The 23,205-nt window shown below is 42.3% G+C and overlaps 1 protein-coding gene across 2 annotated transcripts in view; it reads right to left on the bottom strand.

Moving 5' to 3' along the window:
- Nucleotides 1-539: 539 nt before the first annotated feature.
- Nucleotides 540-23,205, bottom strand: part of LOC134056220 (uncharacterized) — a 33,204-nt gene continuing 10,538 nt past the window's right edge. Inside the window, exons 2-8 of one of the 2 annotated variants that reach the window (XM_062512874.1) lie at nt 16,968-17,261; nt 16,098-16,352; nt 14,059-14,142; nt 11,733-11,795; nt 11,458-11,514; nt 7,789-7,869; nt 540-1,967 (exon numbers count right to left, since the gene is read on the bottom strand). In XM_062512874.1, the coding sequence (XP_062368858.1) occupies nt 7,799-7,869; nt 11,458-11,514; nt 11,733-11,795; nt 14,059-14,142; nt 16,098-16,352; nt 16,968-17,261 (824 nt within the window). In that variant the 3' untranslated portion in view covers nt 540-1,967; nt 7,789-7,798. Of the gene's footprint in view, nt 1,968-4,097; nt 4,171-7,788; nt 7,870-11,457; nt 11,515-11,732; nt 11,796-14,058; nt 14,143-16,097; nt 16,353-16,967; nt 17,262-23,205 lie in introns of those variants that run through there. The other variant, XM_062512882.1, reaches the window with a different exon arrangement.

Consider the following 23,205-nt stretch of genomic DNA (forward strand, 5'->3'; position numbering starts at 1 on the left):
TAAATGGCAGTATTAACTAAAAACCAAAGCCAAAGCCAACCCTGATGTCAGTTGTCACTGAAAAAAAATATATACCAAGCCTTTCCCATATACTGTATCAGCTTTTTCTCTGTGTTACAACATTCCAGTAACACGAACTAAAGTGACTTCACCTCACCTACCTGTACACGAACAAACCTATTAGTAGGCCTATTGCTTCCAACAGTTTGCAGTCACTGTGGGGAAAAAGCAAATTGATGTGAAACATGATGTTTGCAGTCCAATGAACTAGTCTAGAGTGCAAATGAATTCTAAATCTTCAACACACCAGTAAATAAGCAACCCAACACTAGAAGAAAGTTGTAGTGAGACCACACATGTACTTAGTTACTGAATTTTTATAAATAACTTTTTCCTCTAATGTGATCACCAAAGGAAAAGAACCAGCATTCCACAAGAATGCTCTAAGTCCGTACATTATTATTTATCATGTACTCAGGAAGACTTACCACGTAGACAAAATGAACATATTCCAAATAATTTAGTATTTCAATTAAGTTACCATTTACTCAAGAAAATAAAGATGAATAAAAGTTAATTACTTTCCAGTTAAAAAGAGAAAGAAATTAAGTTTCTGTAAATTACAGATACCAAAGAAGAATAATATTAAATGACAAGCCATCACTTAATTAAGTCAACAACAAAGTCATATGCATGACTGTCTCTTGAGGAAAGCAGAGCACAAACACATAGACATTACATGTCCTGAAACACCAGAGCCCAAGAGTAGGAAGTAGCCATTTAGCATGTTTCCCGAGAGCACAGGGACATGCTGCCCATGGAGGATGCACATGGTCTCTGGAGCATGAGGAGCACTGGGCACAACCTGGGTGTCAAGGAGTATGTTTAGTGCCAGTAGCTCATAGTGCACCTACAGTGCCAGCTGCAGGTTGAACTCTTGTAGATGATAGCTTCTTCAAGACATCTCAGACTCTGCCACAGGAAACCTTGTGTTGAGCTAGTGAGAAAACCAGGTGTGACTGTGAGTGTAGGGGTGAAGGGGTTTTGATGGTGCAAGAGTGACTGCCAGAGTGGCTCCTTGAGGGTCAGACAGGGAAGCTTCCTTAATGCTTGTGATGTTATCACCTCTAGATAAGATAGCTGTGGCACTCGAAGGCTGTGTGGATGAGTGTGGTAGCAGTGCAGCCTACAGGCAGCTGAGTGCATGGCGTGGGAGGCACTGCCCCATGATAACCGCACCCAGCAGGGCATGGCAGACTTGTCACACTGATTTGTCACACTTTACAAGACAGGAATCATCTCAGGTGCCTTGGCATCACCACTGTACTTGGTCCATCTTTCCTTGGACTTCAACTTAGTGCTCTTGGCCATTGTCTTTAAGCTTTTAAATGGAGACATAATTCCAGACACTGCAGTGCTATTTAACTTAGCAGAAAGCTTAGCGCAGGGTCTGAAGGTGAAGCAAGGTCACGTGTGATCTGAAAAAAGAACACACTTAAGCTGCTGGTGATAACCCTGGCACTGCTTCATAGTCCAAGGTCCTCCCTTAAAACCAGATACTCAGGAAAAGGGGCTTTATGTTCCAGCTCTGCAGTTCAACTCAGAAAGGAAGTGCAAGGTGGAAGGGATGGGTCTCTTTGAGGAAAAACCAAGCACCAGGTGTGCCAAGGCAGGTACGCTGGCAGGCAGAAGGCTGGGTAGCTCCAGAAGCTCCTCAGTGTCATCACTGACAAAGGTTCAGTCATCACTAACCAAGTGTCATCATGTAGGCTCTGGAACTGCAGAGGTTGCCCAGGTGATCAGACCCAAGCATAAAGTTCCAATACATTTCCGTTCCTTCTGGAGTACAGTGTGTACTGGAGAGTAGGGCAAGTCCTGCAGACAGTAATTTCATGGTGCAGCTGACACAATTTCTGAGGATGCTGGGCTGGAAGGAGCAGGCTTTAATGTGCCCCTGCAGAGCTAGGCTGGAGTGGAATAAATAATGTATACAAAATAGGTATGTTAAGATAATAATACAGAATTTACTCTTTCACTAAATAGAACAGAAAAAAAGGAAAATGAGATAAAATATCCTTTAAGGAAGCTGTACATTTCCTTTAGGTTTACTCTGAAGTTAGAGGAATTAGGGAATTAATTTTCTTCTCTTGAAGCTGGAGAATTGCAAAGGGACCATTGAGAACAGAGCTAATGTTCAGCAAACCGCTGAAAATTGATTTTGTAACTGTTTCTCACTTTTCATTTAAATGTAGAATTCACTACATAGACCAGGTCTAATCTGTTATGCTGAAAGCTTCACTGCTTCCAGTGAGAGCCAACAGGAGGTAGCCAGAAGGCAGGACAGGAGGTGGCACTGGCCAACAGGAACCCCTATGAACGCTCATTTCAGAGCAGAACATAAAAGGGGGAGCAAGTTCTGAATAAGTTCTTGTGTATTTGGGACAATTTACTTAAGCATGCATCACAGCATGGGTATGGAGCCCAACCTAAAGACAAAAGCGCTGTTCAAACAATGTGAAATACATTTAGTATTAGCTCTAGGAGTCTGCCCATCTAGAGATCACAACCAAAGATGGATGCAGCTCCTGGGAGAAAACTAGGCAATGCTACAGCGTGTTGCACTGAAAAAAAATCAAAGGTACAGTCTATGCAAATTTACTTTGCATCTGAACTTCTGGTAAAGCCCAGCAGCAGCTGGGCCTTTAGGGCTGAGCATCTCTCTTCACAGCCAAGGAGGGGAGCTAATAGAGAAGACTTCATGATTATAGGAAATTATATTTGACTCCGAAAGTGTTCACTCCAGCATGGTACATGCAGCATGGGTAGATGTCTAATCTGCCAAGATCATTGTGACTATTTTCAAGTAAATCAGGCATTCCTATTTAGTTTGATACAGAGAACGGCATTTTATATGAGAAACCATAAGCAAAACACCTCTCATTTCAAAAAAAAGGAACTATAATAATTAGCAAGCAAATATTAGCAATATTTAACACCTTTATCTCTTCTCTCCACCTTCTGTTTTTGCTAAGCTTTTATGAAATTACAGGCATTTTTCCTTTCTTACCTTTACACACCCTCAATAAGTATTAGTTATCCAACCCATTTATAATTACCAAGTTATAATTGCTGTTACATGTTTTACAACTTACAAACTAAGTATTACTTATCAAAAAAGAAAGTCTGGGATTTAATGGGCAGTGATTCTCATAAATACTACACTACAAAACCAGACTCCACAATATGCTACCAATAAGATCTTCAGAGGGAGTAGGGGCTGGAGCACTTAGCTCTCAGCCATAAAGCCTCCGATGACAAACATCCACCACAAAAAATCTCCAATTAACTTTTTCCTTCTCACATTTTTTCTGCCATTATTACTCAGTGTCACGTAATCATGTAAAATTGGAATTTTAAGGGTCAAAGAAATACAGTGGGCTGTGAGATTGTAAAGCCAGCTGTGTGCATGAGCTAGCAAGGTGGGATTAGGAACAAGTAGAATGACACTGACTCTGATCTGGCTGAGCTAAGTGATATAGATGTGTCAGATCAAAGTTTCTAAGTGGCAGTTCACCTCAGACTCCATTCTATGGAAATTACTTTCGCCTTCTGGTCTAGGAGTTGTTTAGTGGTGCCCATGTATTTCCAGTTTCTGACAAGGACACTGTCCTGGTTTGAAAAACAGGTGTTTGCTAAGGAAAGCAGAAGCCTCCCTTTGAACTGAAAAATGTGATCCTTCCTTCCTACAGATTATTATTATTATTTTGAAATTAAGGGAGCTCTCAGGCAAAGATATGGAGGTAGGAATAACAGTTCTTTACTATTATCACTAACAAGACAAACAGTAACTCAGTCCCAGTCCCTTTCTGGCTGCAGGCGCCTTTTCCCTGAGCTGCAGTTCCCGGTGCTGGGGGCGGGCGGGTCCCACAGAGCTGCAGGAGGGCTGGGGGTGATGGCAGAGCTGTCCCAGGGGGAGAGAGAGATGGAGAGAGAGCTCTCCGCTCACGGTGTCAGTCCCGATGCTCAGCAGAGTGCTGGATGGTGGTAGTTCACAGCGAGAAGGCAGCAGGGCAGGGTCCGACAGCAGTGAGGATGGCTCCCGGAGCTGGGATGGCAGAGATGGGACAGAGGTGGCGATCGTCCTTCTCGATCGTCCTTCTCGTCCAAACTCTGCGGGGGAAATGGGGCCGAGCCAGAGCCTTCCGTCTACTCTTCTGGATGTCTGAATATCGAGGGGTTTCCCTCTTCCCTCCCGTCCCCTCCCCCTTGCCACCAGGGCCCAGTCAACAGGTATCTTAGCATGACAATGGGGAAAATTCCACAGAGGGAAAAGGGAAAGAACCAACCCCCAACAGACACCTGGAATGACACCAGCATGTAAAAGCGCAACTTGAGTTTATCAGCCTTCCTGGATGTCTGGAAGCAATCACAGATAGCAGGAGAGCAGCTGGAGCAGGGACAGGACAGCAGGTAGGGTCTCGCAAGTACCTGTCACACAGTACTAGAAAGAATGGGGAATTGCTGTTACAAATTCCTACATAGTACCTCTAGACTGTTTTCTGGCCTGGGAACTTTTCCAGGAGTTTAATGGTGTTTAAATAACTTTATTCTTAAGTCAACAAAATGTTATCATACATTCAAGGAAGCAAAAGAAATAAGGCTCATACTGAGTACTCTGGAAAAGGCCAAGCACATTCAGAGTCCTCAGCACTCAAACTTTCAAATTTTTAAAATCAGCTGGAATCTATAATGATAAATGCTAGAGAGACCTACAAACAAGAAAAAGTTCTTGCAAGTCTCATCCCCATCATCCTTGCTTGGTTCAGCACTTCACTGTGCTCTGTGGCTCTTCTACTGACACCTTACTGAATTCTATTTCAGTATGCATGGCCACTCCCATGGGACTTTACCCAGGAGCACAGTTTAAGGCCTATCCATACACACAGAGTTTCACTTTGATGCTTTGGTCATTATTCTTTGCCTGACATTTTTGTCCAGACCAGAAGTCAAGAATTACATTCTTTCTAGAAAGGATCTCAAAAGGTTGCCTGCAAAATACAAGCTGTGATTATAGATCATAATCGGTCTGCCTAACTACAGAAACTGAATTAGAGTGTAGTCCTGATTGCCAACAATGAAGGTGAGAGGGCTTCATAAGGCTCCTCCTGCAGCACTTCCTCACATAACAAATTAATGAACTTTTGAGAAACGTGATTTACACTTCTTGGAAGTAGCATCCTGGACCCTTTTACCCTCTGTCCTGAAGACAATACAGGAAAAAACTGGTAACAGTTTCTGCCTGAATGACCCTCAGCTGCAGGAAGTGTGTGAAGGAACTTACAGGGATTTTTATCTAGACACAAGCAGGATTAAACCTATTCTACCATATAATTCTACAATTCTACTAGCAATTGTAGTGTGATAGGAATGAGGAGGCCCAGTAGTAGGTATTCTCAGTAATGCATTAGCTCAGTAATGCTAATGATTAAGTAGATTGTGTGCTTAGCCAGTGGAATGACACTGATGGAGTTCCAGCCCACAACACTAGGGAACAGGATTAAGGTTGAAGTTGAGTTTAATGACAATTGCAAGGTGTTTAGTTCAGGTAGAAATGAGCAGTTCCCCTGTTGTTTGATGGAGAATAACCAGCTCAGCAAAAGCTCTGCACAGTGTTAGATCAATGTGCATTGTCAGCAGAGCCAGTGACATTGTACCAGGACAAAGCACCAAACACCAAAAGCACTTGCACCTTGGCAAGTGCATAACTGGTAATAAGGCCTTGAATAGATCTTGTTCTGTTCATTTTGGGCAAGACCAAATGACAGCCTGGCATTCAGCTTTAGGCACTGTTCTCAAGAAGATACAAACCACACATCAAGAAATCAGAAGATAGCCAGCAGGAATCATCAGGAAATAAAATATAGAGAAATAAACTGCACACAAACAGGGATGTCAGGGTTGAAAGAGCACACCTGAAGAAGATGTTCAACTGTATTTCTTTGCATGAAAGCCTGCAGAAAAGGAAGAAATAGTCTGTTTCCTGTGGCTGTGACTAATATCACTGAAAGGAGAGGGACTGAACTACAGCAAGGAAGACTGAGCCGTTGGGAAAACTGCATATAGTAGGAGCAGTGAAACAAAGTATTGCTTAGAGACACTGCAACATCTCAGCCATGGAAAGTCACAAGGACACATCACAATCTTTTTGGAGTGTGATTTCCTAAAAAAAATGAAGCATCAACTGAATTAGTCTAATTCACTGTGTAAAATGGTGAAAACCATATTTTTTTGACTGCAATACAGTGTAAAATTAGCAAATTCAAAAGGAACAAAAAACCCCAAGAAAGTGAAAGTTTTGCAGAACTTCACAGTTCAGGTCTGGACATAGCTCAAGACTCAGCTTTGTGGTGCTCTGGTGTTTTCCACATGGGAAGAGGAACACAGAATTCCTACAGCTTTCAAGAAAGTACTGGTGAGGAATGACACAGTTGCTTATAACAACTGTAAGTGGATGTCATTGGGGCACCAGAGCCTCCAGGCTCTGCCATTTCAGACCATGAACACAAGGAACGAACTCCTTATGACTGTGGCAGGTAAGAGGACAGAATGTTCTCCTGACAGACTAGTCCCTCAGGCCCATGAACATTTCTCACATGCCTCTGGCTCTCTAAGCATTGTACCCTAATAGCTCTCTGCCCTTCTCTCTTGCTGCACTCTGACCTTTGACATAGTCCTCTACTTTCAGCTTTAGTTTCTAGGATTCAAACACAGGGTGCTCTGACATAAAATGCTTGATCTTTTGGTCCCTGAACATTTGAAATGTACTATGAAGAATCACTCCTCTCTATGACTCTTCAGCTCTAGCAAAGAAGCTGAACAGTTGTTGCTCTGACCTCTGTCTTTATGGCCAGGGTGCTGTTTTTTTTCTGTGGCTTCAAATCAACTTCCCTAGCCATCCCAATTTCATGGAGCTCAGGGATGGGAAAATATCTAAATTCCTTCTGCACAATATCTCCGTGCTCATACAGGGCCAGGAACAGGCAGGCTAGGAGTAGGCAGGGAAGAGCACCCTGACTGAGTTCTGCACTGCACCTCTGGGGATCACAGAGGATAGATTATGGCTTGTGTGCACACTGAGGGATGTCTTCTTTTACATATTCCTGAGTGCATCACCAAGAGACAGAAAAAAACTCTTTACTCACAAGACAGAGGAAAATCCAGACATTTTTTATGCTAACTTTGGAGATCTGGACAGTTTCCTTCAGAGCTCTATGTAGGACAGTTCTATCCAGGCAAACAGCTGCAAGACAACTGCATTGTCCTGCTGTGTACATGCCAGAAGGGAGTGATACTTGTCAGTATGTTCTGTTATGCATTTAGGTGAGGACAGTATACTGCCATCATGCATACTCTGTGGTAAGACACTGAAAGACAGGTATGATCTCTTCACTTTCATAACCAGTGACAGGACTTGAGGAAATGGCATGAAGCTGTGTCAGGGGAGGTTTAGGCTGTATATTGTAAAAAGGATTTTCACCCAGAGGGTGGTTGGACACTGGAACGGGCTCCTCAGGAAAGTGGTCACAGCACCAAGCCTGACAGAGTTAAAGAAGCATCTGAAAAACACTCTCAGGGATATGCTGTGATTTTTGGGGCATCATCTGCAGGGCCAGGTTTTGGAGTCAATCCTGATGTGTCACTTCCAACTCACCAGATTCTATGAAGGGATCATGGTCAATTCACCTACTGGATCACTAGCACTGACTGCTCCATAGAACAGGCACTTACCTTCCTGATTTTATCCTGATTTAGAATTCTTAACTATCTGCTTGTCTTTCAGGGCACTGGCATCCTCATTCAGTGCAGTAGCTGGAAAGAGATAAGAGAACAACTGCAGTCTCTCAGGAACACACTCCATTGCTTCTGCCCCTCCCCAGCACAGGCCACTGCTCTGCACAGCCCAGGGCTCAGAGCACACCTTCTCCACAAATGCAGCTGTGCTATCAGCAAGAGTCCAACTTGAAATTGCTTTGTACATACATTTCAGAGAACATCACAGCCTTGCCTACTTCTCCATCTATATAGCAGCGACTGCCTGTTCTCTAGGTGCTGCTTGGTATAATGCACAGAGGTGCACTAACTCCCTTTCCTGATGCATCCATTCTATTCTGCAGCAAAGGATTTTATTTTCTGCATCTTATGTCCAAACTGACAACCTTTATCTATGGACCTGATTTCTCTCTTGCCTGAACTGTGTGATTCCTTCCTTTCTACTTTAGGATGGGCATAAAACAAGACTCTTTTTCCTATACCCCTGTATATTTATATGGAAATAGTTGCACAAGTGATAATACAATCCCACAGTACACCACACCTTCACCATCAGGTACACAATCCCTATTTCTTCGATGAAAGAAAGTTGTTCTATACTGTCCTAGGTTACAAACCAGGATGTGCCCAAAAATCTATTCTATCAGCACCTACATGAACTGTTAATGGGTCCATCAATGCCTTGTCATGACTCATAGATAGCTCCTGGAGGGAGTTATCTCTGTTAATGGGCAATCAAGGACCTAGTGCATCCCATTGTGATATGCTCCGCCCAGAGGGAGGAGCCAAGGATCCTCACGTGGATATAATGTGGGATTTGGGCCCTTACCCACTAGATCTTTCACAGAGGACAAAGGCCACTAGACCTTCTCTATGAGATCACTGCTTCAACTAGGATGCTTCATCTGGACTGCTACCACCAGCCCAGGATTTTCCACCGCTCCAGCTTGGTGCTCTCGGATTTCCACACCGGAATCAGACTGTCCCAGGTTTTGTAAAACAAAGCCCCTCAAGGTCCCTAGCTCTGTTTACTTTTAATGCTGTAGTTATTATTGTTGTTTGTTTGTCTTGCTAAACGTATTAATAAAGAACTGTTATTCCTATTCCCAGACCTCTGCCTGAAAGTCCCTTTAATTTTCTAAATTACAGTAATTTGGAGGGAGGGGATTCAAATTCTCCATTTCAAAGGGAGGCTCTGCCCTCCCTGGCAGATACCTGTCTTTCAAACTAAGACATATACCCATTACAATATGTGCAGGATGAATAAGCAGCAAACCGCAGGGGCTTCCAAATTTTTCTGAGTTCCCTTTCCTAATTGTCAGCATTGGTGATTTTTTTCATTTATATGAAAGACTTCTGACTTTTCCAACCCCTTATGATCAGCCACTTGTGAAAAATGATGGAAGAGTTAATGAGTGAATAAACCTCTAGTGCAACAAGACTAGGGAAAAAAATGACAACAATAATGTTCAATTTCACTAGCCCTTTGGAGTTAAAAAACTTCTAGGAAAAAATATAGGTCCCAGAACCTCCTTGAAATTTACACTGACTGGACTAAGGAAACAAAACTGGAGCTTTGCTTAACTGCCTGATGAATGCAGTCAAAAGACTTCCCTAAAGCATAAAGCAAATGGAAGGTACAGCAGGCTTTGTTCCTTATAGAAGCACATTTTTAGATGAATTGTCTCCCAAATATAAATTTTGCAAGCTGGTAAGCATTCCATCTCTAAATTGGTGTGCCGAGGCTCTTATCTTTCCTCCATGCTTAGCTATTTCTCCCACTGATGATAAAAAGGTTTGCAAACCCAGCAAAAGCAGCATCATTCTCATCATATCAAGAGGGAAGGTGAAGCCCTAAGGTTTTTGCTCTGTGTTCTTTACCAAACACAGCCTCCAGGTCTGTCTGATTTCTCTTCTAGAGATCTACCCATCAACATTTACTGTTCCTAAGGCAACAGGTTCTTCTAGGCCAACAGGGGAATGGTAAACTCCGTACTCATGAACATGCTAATATGGCTTAGACTACAAAAGGCCATGTGCAAAATTACTTTCCCCCTTCACCTTCCTCTGTTTTTAGGGCTCCATTTCACTTGGTACTTTCTTTGGGCTCTTCATTCTCATCATGAACAGTATATAAAAGTGCAGCTGCAAGAAAACAGAAATCCTATTCCAGAAACATGTATGGAGGTAGCACAATAGTCTGCAAAATATGCAACTCAGTGCTAAAAGTGATAACTTCATTACCAAATATTCCTGAGAACCACTGTTATGCCACTTTAAGGACTCACAACTAACTTCAACTTTTTTTCTAGCAACCACTTAAGGTCCTAGATCATGAACAACATTTTTTATATTTATGCCTACAATTTTACAAATGTCTTGCTGATGTAGATTTATTGGTAAAGCTGCACAGATTTGCCATAAAAAGACAGAAATAGCTGAGAGGAGAATCTACATCTCTTTTTTTTGACTTCATCTTTGTGTTGTACTAACACTACAACTTTAAACCTTCCTCTTTGCAGACCTTAAAGAATCTTTAATAGAAACACTCTAAAGCAAACTTAAGTGCAATACCACAATGAGGGGTTTTGGGATGTTTATTGGCTCTTTTGTCCTACCCATCCTTCTCCTTTTCTCACTTTCAGATTCATCCATAATCTTGACTTCAGCAGTCTCTGAACCATGGGCTAGAACCACAGCTTTAACAAACGTAAGGTACCAGACTGAGCACTCCACTTGAATGAAAGCACTGTGAGCTCAACACCAGAACACTCCAAAAGAGCACTGAGCCTGTCACCTGACGGCAGGAGCTTTGGCCATTCCCCACTGAAACACTGCTTGGTCTGGTAACAGAACATCTTTTAAGAATCTTCCCCTGCTCTCCCCAGTCTGCTTGACTGCCTTGGGGTTTAATTTCATTTGGTTCCTAAAAACAGACCACAGTCCTGGCAACAAAGTTCATATATGTTAAAGCAAGAACATGCTAGCCAAATTCACCCTTATGAAAGGGGCACAAACTAAAGGAGTTGTCCCTTTCCTTAGCTGCTCAGTATCTAGATGGATTTCCACACCCCAACACACAAGAAGCCAGAGAACAGTGCAATCTTGCTGCAAATTAAGGAAGTAAAAAAACCCCAAAACACTAAGAAAAAAAAACAAAACAAAAAAACAAAAAAAGCCACAAACAAATAAACAAAAAAGCCAAAAGCAAAGGAAACCTTAGTGCTGATTAGAATAGACAGCAGAAACCTAGGCAGAGTTCTGGACAGGAAAAGAGGAATGACAGATTGCCCTACAGTATGCACTTTTCCAGCCCTCATCCTGAGGCCAGACCCAATTCTCCACTATTAGAAAGTTAATTCACCTCCAAACACAGCTGTTGACCAGGAAAATCTCAGGCCATTCACTGCCAGTAACTTTGCCAGCCCCACTAACACATTCTTTAAGTGCAGATCCCTATAATCATCCAATACTGGACCTCAACTGAGACTGAGTCTGTATGTGCACAGTTTGAAAACCAATTCAAAAGCTCAGTCCCTGTAAAAAAAGGAAAGAGCAAATCAGACTCCCTGCTCCAACCAAGAGCAGGTGTTTAGAGACATTAATACCCCAATACAGGTTTCTTACCTCCCTCTGAGTTAGGCTGTTGTTGGCTGCTCCCAGAAAAAAGTTGCTCATTGTCTCCTATAAAGAAATGTATTTGTTTTAGGAAGTATGTATTAATGACCTAGAAAAAAATAACTACACTTAAAGAAAACTTTGTATCTCCAATGAAAGACTACACCGACTCAGGAAAACAAAAAAAAAAAAAAAAAAAAAAAAAAAAAAAAAAAAAAAAAAAAAAAAGACAAGCCCAGACCAAGCAAAAGTTTGATTTCCACACATTTATTATACCATCTTACCTAAGCCATTCACTGGATTGTTAAGGTGAGCTGTCATCCTTCTTGTTCCATGTTTATTTCTGTCTGCACACAAATAGAATATTTGGAGAAATTATTCAAAAAATAAAGTTCCGTTCCTTTGGAAACGTGTTGAAAGCTTCCATCCATTCCATCCCCCTCTTCAAACCCCAAACCAAATAGAAAAACAGACTTCACTGAGAACACCCAACTGAATACTTGACTTTGAGGAAGCACAAAGAATGAAATACTTTTTTAAGGGAAAGGTAGTCAGTGAGAGATCAACAGAACAGGTCTCCTACAACAGCAAGTCAGCGTACATCTAATCAAATCTAAGGTGGAGCTTAATAATAATTTCTGATTATATGTCTGTACACAAAACAGCCAACTTCTGCTGTTTGAAGAAGTTATATACCTGTGCAACGTTTATCCCACCAAGGTATAACAGGTTTGTTTTCTTGCATGTTCAAACCCTCACTGTTTCAAGCGAAGTTTCTGAATTGCTTTGATTCTAGCTGATGGTCAGTTTTGAGTGACATTCTTTGCATGTTATCCCCAAGAGCAGTGTTGTTTAACACCACCAACATGAACAAGGACATAGAAGTCAATTTCAGAAAGTTTGCAGATGACATCAAACTGGAGAGAGTAGGGGACATGCTGGAAAGATGGGTTTTCATTCAAACTGACTTCAACAACCCAGAGAAAAGCACTGGCAGAAAAGATGTGATATTCAAAGGCAAACAAAGTCCTGAATCTCTTGAAGTCACCCCATGGACCACTACAGGCTGGGCTATGCCTGGCTAGGAAACCGCTCTGCAGGAAAGGACCTGAAAGCACAAACAAGCTCAACATTACTCAGAAAAATGTGCCCTTGCAGTAGAAGTCTTCCAAATACTGGGCTGTGTTAGCAGAACTGCAGTCAGCCCACCAACACAAATAATTCCTCCTCTCTATTCAATATTTAGAACCCCACATGTGGAATACTCTCTCTAGTTTTAGTCTCCCAGTAAAGTAAAAATACCATCTTCCTGAAGTTTGTCCAGCAAATGTTCATCATGATGTCTAGGGGCAGGAGCTGTGCAAGGAGAAGCTGACAGAACTGGGTTTGTTCAGCCTCAAGAGGATGATGGCTAACAACTACAGAAAACAAAGAAAACTCAGAAGTCAGAACAAAAAGCCAAGAACAAATGACTACCAGTTGCCAAAGGGCAAGCCCTAACACAATAAGAAAATCCTTCCCTACGTGAGTGATAAACGTGCTGAAATCGGCTGGGAAATTCCCACCCTTGGAACTACTCAAAATTTTTCTGGACAAGGCCTTAAGCAACCTGATCTAGCTTTGAGCCTGGTCATGCTTTGGGCAGCAAGATAGATTAAACTTCCAGAGATGTCTTCCCACCTAGTTTATTTTATGATTCCGTGCCAACAGAAACTAACAGTTTCTGACAATGAACAGGAAAGTAAAAGGTCCACATGCAATATATATCTATTTATGTCCTGATCAGAATATCATCAGTTAGTCCTTCCCAGATGGGAAACAGATCCAGCACTCTTCACCCTTCAGCCACCTCCAAGCAGTGGCCCCATATGGAAAACAACATCAAGCTTCCATGCAGACCATGCATAGGATGAAGAAATGTATTCCTGTTTGGGACTCTCCAATACAAAGAAAAGATGGTGTGCCTCTCTTTTTCAAATCGGAAGACAATTTAACACAGAAATAAAAAAATGTGGCAGAAAAAATATACACAGGGATAGCCTATAATTACTATTTCTGATTAAACTGTCAGATTTACAAAAGTCAGTGTAGGGATGGATCGAAAAACAAATACAGAACTTCAAGACGATGACAATGCAGGATACTGGGTGGTACAGAATGTCCCATTTATCAGTTTTCCACACTGAGTTGTCAGATTAGACTCTGCATATGATATTTAGATCTAGTGTAATCCTGTCACAACAGTAAATGTGATCTTGAGGGCAGCTTTATTATGCCCTCAAAAAAAAGGCTATGAAAACACTCAGGTAGGAATGGGAGAAGCTACAAATAATTAGTAAGTAGAAACACACTGTAAATCAAACACCCAGTCTGAATGAGAGGTATGCAAATGCAAACTGCAATGTTTCCTAGGACTCAGAGCCCAGTGTCAGAATGCAAGTTCAGTGCATTATTTCCTGCAGATCTATTCATTTTTGCCTAAATTGGACTTGCTTCTTCGACTGTTTTTACAAAACACTTGATGGTCAGAAATTTTCACACATTCTACAGAACCTTAGAGGAGTATAATCTGGAAGCACATAAAGCTCTGTTAGAAAGTGCTATACATACCTTTCCTGCACAGGAATACTAGGATTCCTGCTATGGTAATTGCAGTAATAACAGCTCCAATAAGAGCACCTCTGTTTCTGTCTCCTTTTAAAAAAAAAACAGAAAAACTGGTTAGTTAAAAGCAGTTGTATGATACACTAGCGTCAGTAGAAATACAGCCCCAAATATGTTTCATAACTGTTTTTTAAAAAGTAACCTTAATAAATTAATGCACCAGAGTCAGTTATTAGCAGAACCCTAAGCCATATCCAGGACAGTTACATGTTAAGTACCTCATTTCAGTGAAGGCACATCAGCACTTGAAAGGCAATGGCTATTCCAGTTTTTGGCCAATGAAAGGCTGAGCCAGATTTCAAATAAATGAAATTTCAGCAAATATTCTGTAACAGGTTTGCACTGCAAGGTTTTGCTGTTTTCTGTGAGAAGACACCAGAAGCTGCCTCTATGACAGATGGAGCTAATGCCAGGTGACTCCAAGCTGGATCTGCTGCTGGCCAAGGCAGAGCCCATCAGCAGCTGTGGCAGAATCCCTGGGATAACACTTCTAAGAAAGGGGAAAAACTGCTGGACAATAACAACGAGGGTGAGAGGGGAGAGACAGTATGTGAGAGAATATGCCCAAGAGACACCAAGGTCATTGCAGAAGGAGGTACAGGTGCTGGAGCACAGATTCACCTGCAGCCCATGGAGGACCCCACATCAGAACAGGTGCATGCCTGAAGGAGGCTGTCACCCCATGGGCAGCCCACACTGGAGCAGAGTCCTGGCAGGACCTGTGGCCCTGAGGAGAGAGGAGCCCATGCTGGAGCAGGTCTGCTGGCAGGACTTGAGACCCTGTGGGGAACCCACATTGGGGCAGTTCATGAAGAACTGTGGCCTGTGGGAACGACTCAAGTTGAAGTTCCTGGAGGCTCCCTCCTGTGGAAGGGACCCCACACTGGTTCAGGAGAGAGTATGAGTCCTGCCCCTGAGGAGGAAAGACAATGTGTAATGAGCTGACTGCAAGCCTCATTCCCCGTCCCCCTGTTCTGCTCAGGGAGACCAGGTAACGATATCAGGAAGCAAGCTGAGTCTGGGAAGAAAGGAGGGGTTTCAGGGAGGTGTTTTAGATTTGCTCTTGTTTCTCATAATCCTGCTCTGACTTTAATTGTCAATAAATTAAATTCATTGTCCCAAAGTAGAGTCTGTTTTGCTGGTGACAGTAATGCCTGAATGACCTCTCTCCATCCTTACCTCAACCCATGAGGCTTTTTCATATTTTCTCTTCCCTGCCCTTCAGAGGAGTGGAAGTGGCACATCAGCCTGAAGGGCATCTGGCAGCCAGCCAAGGTCAACCCACCACATGCCTCATTTCTAGCAAGTTTCTCCAGTAAAGGAAGAATCCTACACTACTAAATCATGACAATTACTTATAGAAATGAGAAATTTTGTCAGTTAGGGACTACCTTACACACCCCACAAACCAGGTGGTTCTAAACATTCTCACTGTGTTTAAAAATCCCTAAAAATGCAAGCTTCAAGCTGAAGGCTGTCCCAAAGTAGTAAGCAGTAGGAAGAAAACTCTTTTCTATTTTATATCTCTCTATGAAGGAGGAAGGAACTATACTCATTGGCTCAGTCACATGCTAGATGAGAAATTATTTTGTCTTATGGGTGCTAGATGAAATGCCTGAATAGTTTCACTCCAATCCATGGAGAGCAGTACAAAAAGGACAAGTAGTTAGCATTAATTACATAAGGACAGAAGGTTCAGAAGAGATCTTCTAAAACCTTCTAATCTTTATTATTACTCAATGAAGTAACACCTAAAGGTTTTATACTGTGGAGATCGCTGCAAGAAGTACTTTTCCAGGGGGATCACACAGTCATCCTCATACTTTTGACAAACTTTAGACATACTTTTGGCAGACAAATCACTTCTGATGCTTTTTACTCTTTAAATTCAACTTCCTGGGAAGTCAGGAGAAATCTAGAAAAGGCCATGCTGCTTCCCAAACAAGTCTCTCAGACCTGTATTTGCAACATGATGCATTGATTACCTTTTTCTTCTGGAAGGCATTGAATCAAAGAGACTTCAGAACTCCTTTCGGTTTGTGAAAATTTAATGATACATGTAGCTTTGGTGGTAGTACCAACATGCTTCAAAGGGATGGAAAGCTCCTGGTTCAGGTAACTGTGTGGCTTGTTACTGAGCTTCCAAGCATAACTCAGAGACCCCTGGAAACGTGCTGTACAGTTTAATACAAGCTCATCATTACTGGTGCTGCAATTTATATTAGGTTCTGGAAGGGAATCTAGAAGGAGAAAAAACATTCTGCATTACTTTAGTTGTTATAAACTATACAGAATTTCAGCACAGGATAAGGGCTGGAGCAACAAAAGCAGCAAAGGAGTCCATAGACAAAAGTGTGGGAGTGTGTGCACATATGCATGAGGGAGAAATGTGTTTCTGAAAGTGACCTATAAACCACCTGGTTGTGGTTCTCCTAGTCCAAGAGGTTCACCATCCACAGGACAAATAGACACTGGTCACGCATATTTCCCAAAGACTACTAGTAAGGCTGAGTAGATCTGCACAGGATGATGCAACAGATATTCCTGCATGCCTGCAGGAATATATTTAATAGATACATAATGCCTGGGATTACCTGGTGATTCTTGCTCAAAAGTTTGGCCGTCTACCTGAAAGTGCAGTGTGCCATCTACACACATTCTAGAAGTCATCCCAAGATGAGTAATTATGGGCACACAAATGATACCACCTTTGAAAATTTGTTTGAAGTGCCTAAGCAACTTAAAAAATAGAACAGCCCCCTCTGTTTCTGTTTGCTTCCCTAACAAATGCCCTGTCTAAACATTCTAAAGTGAATAGTGGTTCACGTTCTTTATGCAGTTCTTCCAGTACTTACCAAACACATCAAGCTCAAAGTCTAAGTAGTGATCATTCAAAGAATCCATGTACTGTAATACATATGTGCCAGCATCATCCTTCTCCAAGTTAAATATAGTCAAGGATCCATTCTCCATAAGTACACTCCTGTTACGGAGAGGATCAAAATATGTCGGTTTGTTTTGCTCTTCCCATTCAGCCACTATATCCTTGTTTTTCTTCCAGACAGGTTCCATTATTTTTTGGTCTATTTTTACTGGAAAAGTAAAATTTTCTCCCACGATACCAACTACATTCATACAGTCGATATGTGCTATAGGGGGAGGGAAAAAAGAAAAAATTACTTCAACAATTGTTTTATAAAACACCACTTGATTAATGCCATATGCAATATCAGATACATTCAAATTTAGGTTAGAAGCACATCAAAGTTGCAAACTAAGGTACCCATCAGTTAAGAATTACCAAAACCCAGGCTGTCAGCACAACTGTATGACAGACACAGCAAAGGAATACAGTTTCCACATTCTGGTCCCAGGCAGAATAACTGTCCTGATGATCTTCCCTGTCCTAAGCCCCTCTATCCTCAGTACTTTCCTTCTGTCCACTTGAATTAGGCCTCCTGCCCATGATCTGATGAAACGTACTAAATGAAGAACTGTCACCACAAAAATCTGTTTTAGCATCTTACTGCAGAACACCCAGACTGAAGTTCCTGCTGATCATATAAAGGGCAATTTTTCAAGTATGTATATTCACAGTTAGTAAAAAGCACACTTTTGATACAAAACTGATTTCAAAGCACCTGCTCTGAAGGCATGGGGGTATAAGGGACTTCCCTTGAAATATCACTTAAATAAGTTTATTTCACAGGCAATATGTATGAAACAGCATCCCACCCTGTGAGATCTAGCAGAGCTGTCAGCAAGAATGAAGCTGTTTAGAAACCTCCACTGCTTTCAGTTTTGAGTCAATTACATTCTGGAAAAAATGTCCAGGCATTCAATATAAGTAAATAAACCACAACAGAAGAGATATAAGAGATTTTTCCTAATTTTAATTGAAAACAGAAGAGATTTTTCCCTAATTTTCACTGAAAACAGCTACACTTGTGAGGTGAAAAGAAAACGACTACTGATCTAACAGACAAAATCCTACTGTGGGGAAGGAACCACAACATTTAAACCATCAGTATCTCAGTGTCTCTGCTTCAGTCTTCAGCACTTGCCTCCCACTTCCAAATAGCTCCAAATGGTTTTAAAACAATTGCAAGATCACTGTCCTAGCAGACAGGAACATAGACAAAAGCACTTTGGTATTGACCTCAAGTTAGCTCAAGCAATTACATTTAGGAGTTGATTTTGGTCCACAGTAGCTGGTAACTTTTTATTTCTAAGTCGAAGGAAGGGCATGTGTAACAAACAATTGAGGTCTCATATTACGGCAGGATTCCCAATGTGCACCATGTAAAACCTCCCTTTAAACAGCAGCTATGCATGGTGAAACAAATATTTCAGACAACTACTCCTCAGGCCAACAGGCTCCAGGTGACAGCTAGTATTCTGGGTTTTATCATTTTTTATTTATTCCTAAATGGCATCCATTTAAAGACCCACCAATTTCTATATCCTGACAGACAGAATGCCAGATAGGCCTTCCTTTCCCACTGGCAAAGGACAGTGCTCATCAGCTCTTCTGCCACACCACAGAAACACAGACTTTCTCTGACAGCGCTGTGAGCAAAAGCAGTAGAAACATGCTTCCATGTGTTTAGCAAGAGAACAGCACCCACACCTTCTCCATGTCTTACTTTTTATGGAATATCCCATTTGTTTGCAATTTACCCATGAAAGCACTCTTCTCTGGCCACTGAAGTTGCAGTTTCTCATTGTCTGCATTTACACGGTCACCTTTTCCAGGCATAGGAATTGTAAAAGTAATCAGGGTAAGCTTTCAACTCCCACATCTTGTCAACACAACCTACCTGCTTTCTTTGTAATCTACCCTGTTCAGGCAGATTTAAACATTTTGGTTGAGCATCTCTTTCCACCCATCTCAATTAATGATTTCCAGAAGAAAAAAAAATGCAAAAACCCCAGACTTTGTGTCTGGAGACCACAAGATTGCAGGATGCTGGGTAGGGTGGGATGCTGTTTTGATCTGATAAAGCTTGGAGTCTTTTTAGAGATGTTTGTTTCATAAAGACAATTTTCAGAAGCACATATTCCTCAAGAAGTCATCCCTCATCGCCTAAGGACCTATGGTACTCCTAGTATGGAGAACAATACTGCTCTTCCCACTGTGAAATTCTACCTCTAGCTCTGGCTCACAGACACAACCAGGCTGCGGTGGCTTGACATCAGCAGCAGCTAAACCACAGTGGCTGTTGACAAGAGCCTTCAGCAAGGACAGCAGCTGTTTGCTGGGCACTAAGAACACAAGCAAGGACAGCCACCACTGCTCAGCCAACCACTTATAACTTCCTACATTTGGGTGTTGATCCAGGTAAATGCTCCATGTCCTTACTCTTTCCTTTCAGCTAGTCGTAAGTGCCAGGCTGGAGTTATAAGAACAAAATTGATGCTTCTTCAAGCCCAGGAGTGAGACTGAAGGAAAGCAGAGCTGAAAAAAACCCACATTTTCTCTCCACAGGTTCTACATGGCATAGGGGGGCACTGCTGTCTTCAGCTCTGACTGGTGGCAAAAAGGTTTGGGAACAAGGAACTGATGAGTTCCTGCCCAAGGGCATTCAGGGCTCCCGGTTATTCTTCAAGGATAACAGTCATCTACTCCCTCCTTAAAACATCCAATCTCTGAATTTATTTCCCTGCTTCACTGGTCTAGTGAAAATGTGAAGAAGTCTCCCATTCGGTGTCGTCAACTTCCTTTTTTCAAAGAAATAATACAGAAATGTTGCATAAGGCATAACCATGCATCTTTGAGCTTCTGGGAAAAGCATGTGTCATCATGTCTTCTAAATTCCTAAGAAACCCTTCCCCATCCTTTCTACTTCATTTTATATGGAAACATATTTCCTATTTCACTGTGGTGAGCAAAGAAAGAGAAGTGACAACCAAACATTCTCTCACAACTCTTTTTGGAAGGCTAGAACTGCCTTTTCTTTAATTTCTCTGTTTTCTCCCTCTCTTCTTATTATAGTCTATTATTCCAAGATAAAGTTCACACAACAAAATAACCCTGTGCTAAGGCCTCCAGAATCCATCAGACTACCTTCTCCTGTACCTCCTCATCCACACTCTAAATTCCTTCTTGAGCCAAGTCTTGATGCTCTTTCCTTTCAGTTAAATTAAATGCTCAAAGTGGCACAGACAAAGAGGAGCTAACATTGTGTAGGCAAAGCCTATTCTGCAAAACCGCTACCTCACCTTTTCTACATCAACTTCTGCTCCCACTTCTCCAGCAGCCAGACCCACACAGATCAGTGCTGTACTCAAGTTTTAATGCTCCCCAGACTGATTCTGACTCTTTCAGCATTTTAGCAGACTAAAGGTAGCCATATTCAATTCAGACTAAGCAGAACTTAATACTCCATTTATCAGCAATAAATGCTTCATTACTGTATTTGTCTACCTGATTTGACTTTCTTCATAATTTTTCTTGGAGCTGACGTAAAGCCTAGTTATTTTGGAGAACATCTGTAAACTAAGCCCTTTTAAATGCTGTCATTAATATCTTTGGTCTCAAATACCTATTTGAAATGCATATAGGTGTATGTTAGGTCTATATAGGCAGCAGCTAGCTTGTCCTATTACATTAACATTCCTCCTGCTGAAACAGGGTGGAAAAGTCTTACTAATTTATGGAAAGGAACTATTTACTTCAGGAGTAGGGCTTTCTGAAAGGAAGATATTTCTTTTACTTTTTCTAACTTCCCAACTGCCTTTCTCTTCAGGTTTTTTTTTGTTTTTATTTTTAATTCCCCCAGCAACTGTAACCAGCAGACAATTCTTTTCCCTCCTAACCCTCAAAATCACCAGGTGCAGAAAACCCTGAAATGAATGTTCAGTCCAGGAGGACTAGGAGAAAATTCCCCAACCATAGTCTTCTTAGTTCCCCCATAGGCCACAAATACTACTCAGTTCCCAAACTCCAGCAAGAAAGCACTTAAACCCATGGTGTAAAAGCACAGGCAAAAGCTACAGCTGGGAGAGAGAGAACACAGATGACAATAAGCTGTAGCAGCAGCCCAGACTGTTGCAAAATCAGATTTTTGCAGGAATGAATGCAAATCCTACATGGACCATCCAAAGCAGAGGTGTTCTCCTGCATACTATGGCACACTCACAGATATGTGTGTTGCTCCCCTGGACAATAGGGGGCTACATTTCCAGAGCTCTACAGATCAGCAAAGGCAGGACCCAAGAGTGCCACCTACCAATAGGCCTGGGTCCCTCCCCACCACAAAATCCATACCTTCAGTCATACCCCTCAACAAGGGCCCAACAACAGGCAGCATTCCCATGTAGAAGCTACACAGTCATTTTTTAATTATGCTGGAGACCAAAAGCATGGGGATGACTTGGTCCTCTTTCTCTCTTTTTTGTCTGCCTGTCCCTGCAGGGAAATAGGCATGCAGACAGCACAATCTGCTGACAGATTGTACTTGACACACAACCCTGCTCCAACTAGAGAAACAACAAAAAAACCCACAGAAAGACTAATTTCCAGATGTGACTCACTGTGGAGACAGCAGTGCTCATGCATGGAACAGAGCAGAAGAGAGCTAAATGCAGAAGAACAAGAGTAAGAGCATAGAGGAGGGGCAGGCATTGATCTCTTTTCTGTGGTGAGCAGTGACAGAACCCAAGAGAACAGCCTGCAGTTGTGTCAGGGAAGGTTTAGGCTGGATATTAGAAAACAGTTCTTCACTCAGAGGGTGGTTCGGGCACTGACACAGGCAAGGGAGGGAGAGGACTGAGAATCACCACTTTTAGCAGCGGTAAACTACTACAGAGGATCATTGTGTCCTGCAGATTATTGAATTTTTAGTCTCTGGGCTTTGCTTAGGGACAGAACTGACTTGCATCTAAGTCTGCCTTGGCCTATGAAAAAAAGCAGCAGTTTAAAAGCAGTCCAGAGACACTGGAAAAGGTTACCCAGAGAATGCATGCCCCATTCCTGAAGTGTTCAAGGCCAGTCTGGATGAGGCTCTGAGCTATTTGGTCTAGTGGAAGGTGTCCCTGCCCATGGCAGAAGGTCGGAACTGGATGATCATTAAGGTCTCCTCCAACCCAAACCATTCTATGATTCCAAATCCTCTGGTCACTTACTCCCAGCATCCAGACAGCAGCACCTCCTATGCCGTACAAGCAGTCTTCATGCAGGCTCTGTGATCAACAGCACTGAGAAGATCATCTGTCTTGGCAACTCTTTCCTTCAATCAGATTCATTTTCAGCCAGATCATCTTTGCAGTTCTACTTATAAAGGATGGCACAAACTGATACCATAGACATGGACTCTTCCCAACCTGTGGCAGCACCAGCTTAAACAGACTCCGAATTACAACCTGTCTCCTACAAACCCTGTATCAGCCAGCCAGCCCACAGTCACACTACCCTGAACACAGCCAGTAGGCTCTCCTGAGGCTCTAAACAGATAGGAGGACTGTCACAGTTATGTCAAGACAGATGGGGTTGGTATCACCACTAGCCCTTTAACTGGCATTCCCACCAGCCCTTTATTCACAAACTCTACGTGCCTTCTTTTACAGATCTTTTTCTCACACAACTCTGACTTCTTCTTTCATAGACCCCTCTCTGATAACTCTGACTCCTTCTCTTATTAGCAGCTTCACACTGTACTGATTCTTTTCCTTATAGACAGTTGCACATAGCTGACTCCTTCTTTCATTCTGCATGACTGGCTAAACCAAAGCTGTCCCTTTCCCAGATGCCTAACCCTGACTGTCCCTCACACATCTTCTCAGCATACATGACCCTTACACAACCACGTCACTTACCTCCTCACAGCACAGCCGAAAGACTCCTTCTCTTACTCCAGCAGATTCTCAGTCTCATGCTCTAACTCAAACCGCAAGTGCCTGTAAGGGGTGACAACCTATCTCACTCCTTCCTACCATCCAAACCAATTGGCTGGACACAGACGTTGCCACTCCTTGGTAATCAGTACAGTTGCAAATCATTGAGGAAGATTCCCTCCTGCACTATCCTTTCAGGCTAGCTCTCCACAGAGGGCCAGTAAGGAAAAAACCAAACATAAACAAACCTACACCCAC

Source organism: Cinclus cinclus, chromosome 2, assembly GCF_963662255.1.
Source record: "Cinclus cinclus chromosome 2, bCinCin1.1, whole genome shotgun sequence".
NCBI lineage: Eukaryota > Metazoa > Chordata > Aves > Passeriformes > Cinclidae > Cinclus > Cinclus cinclus.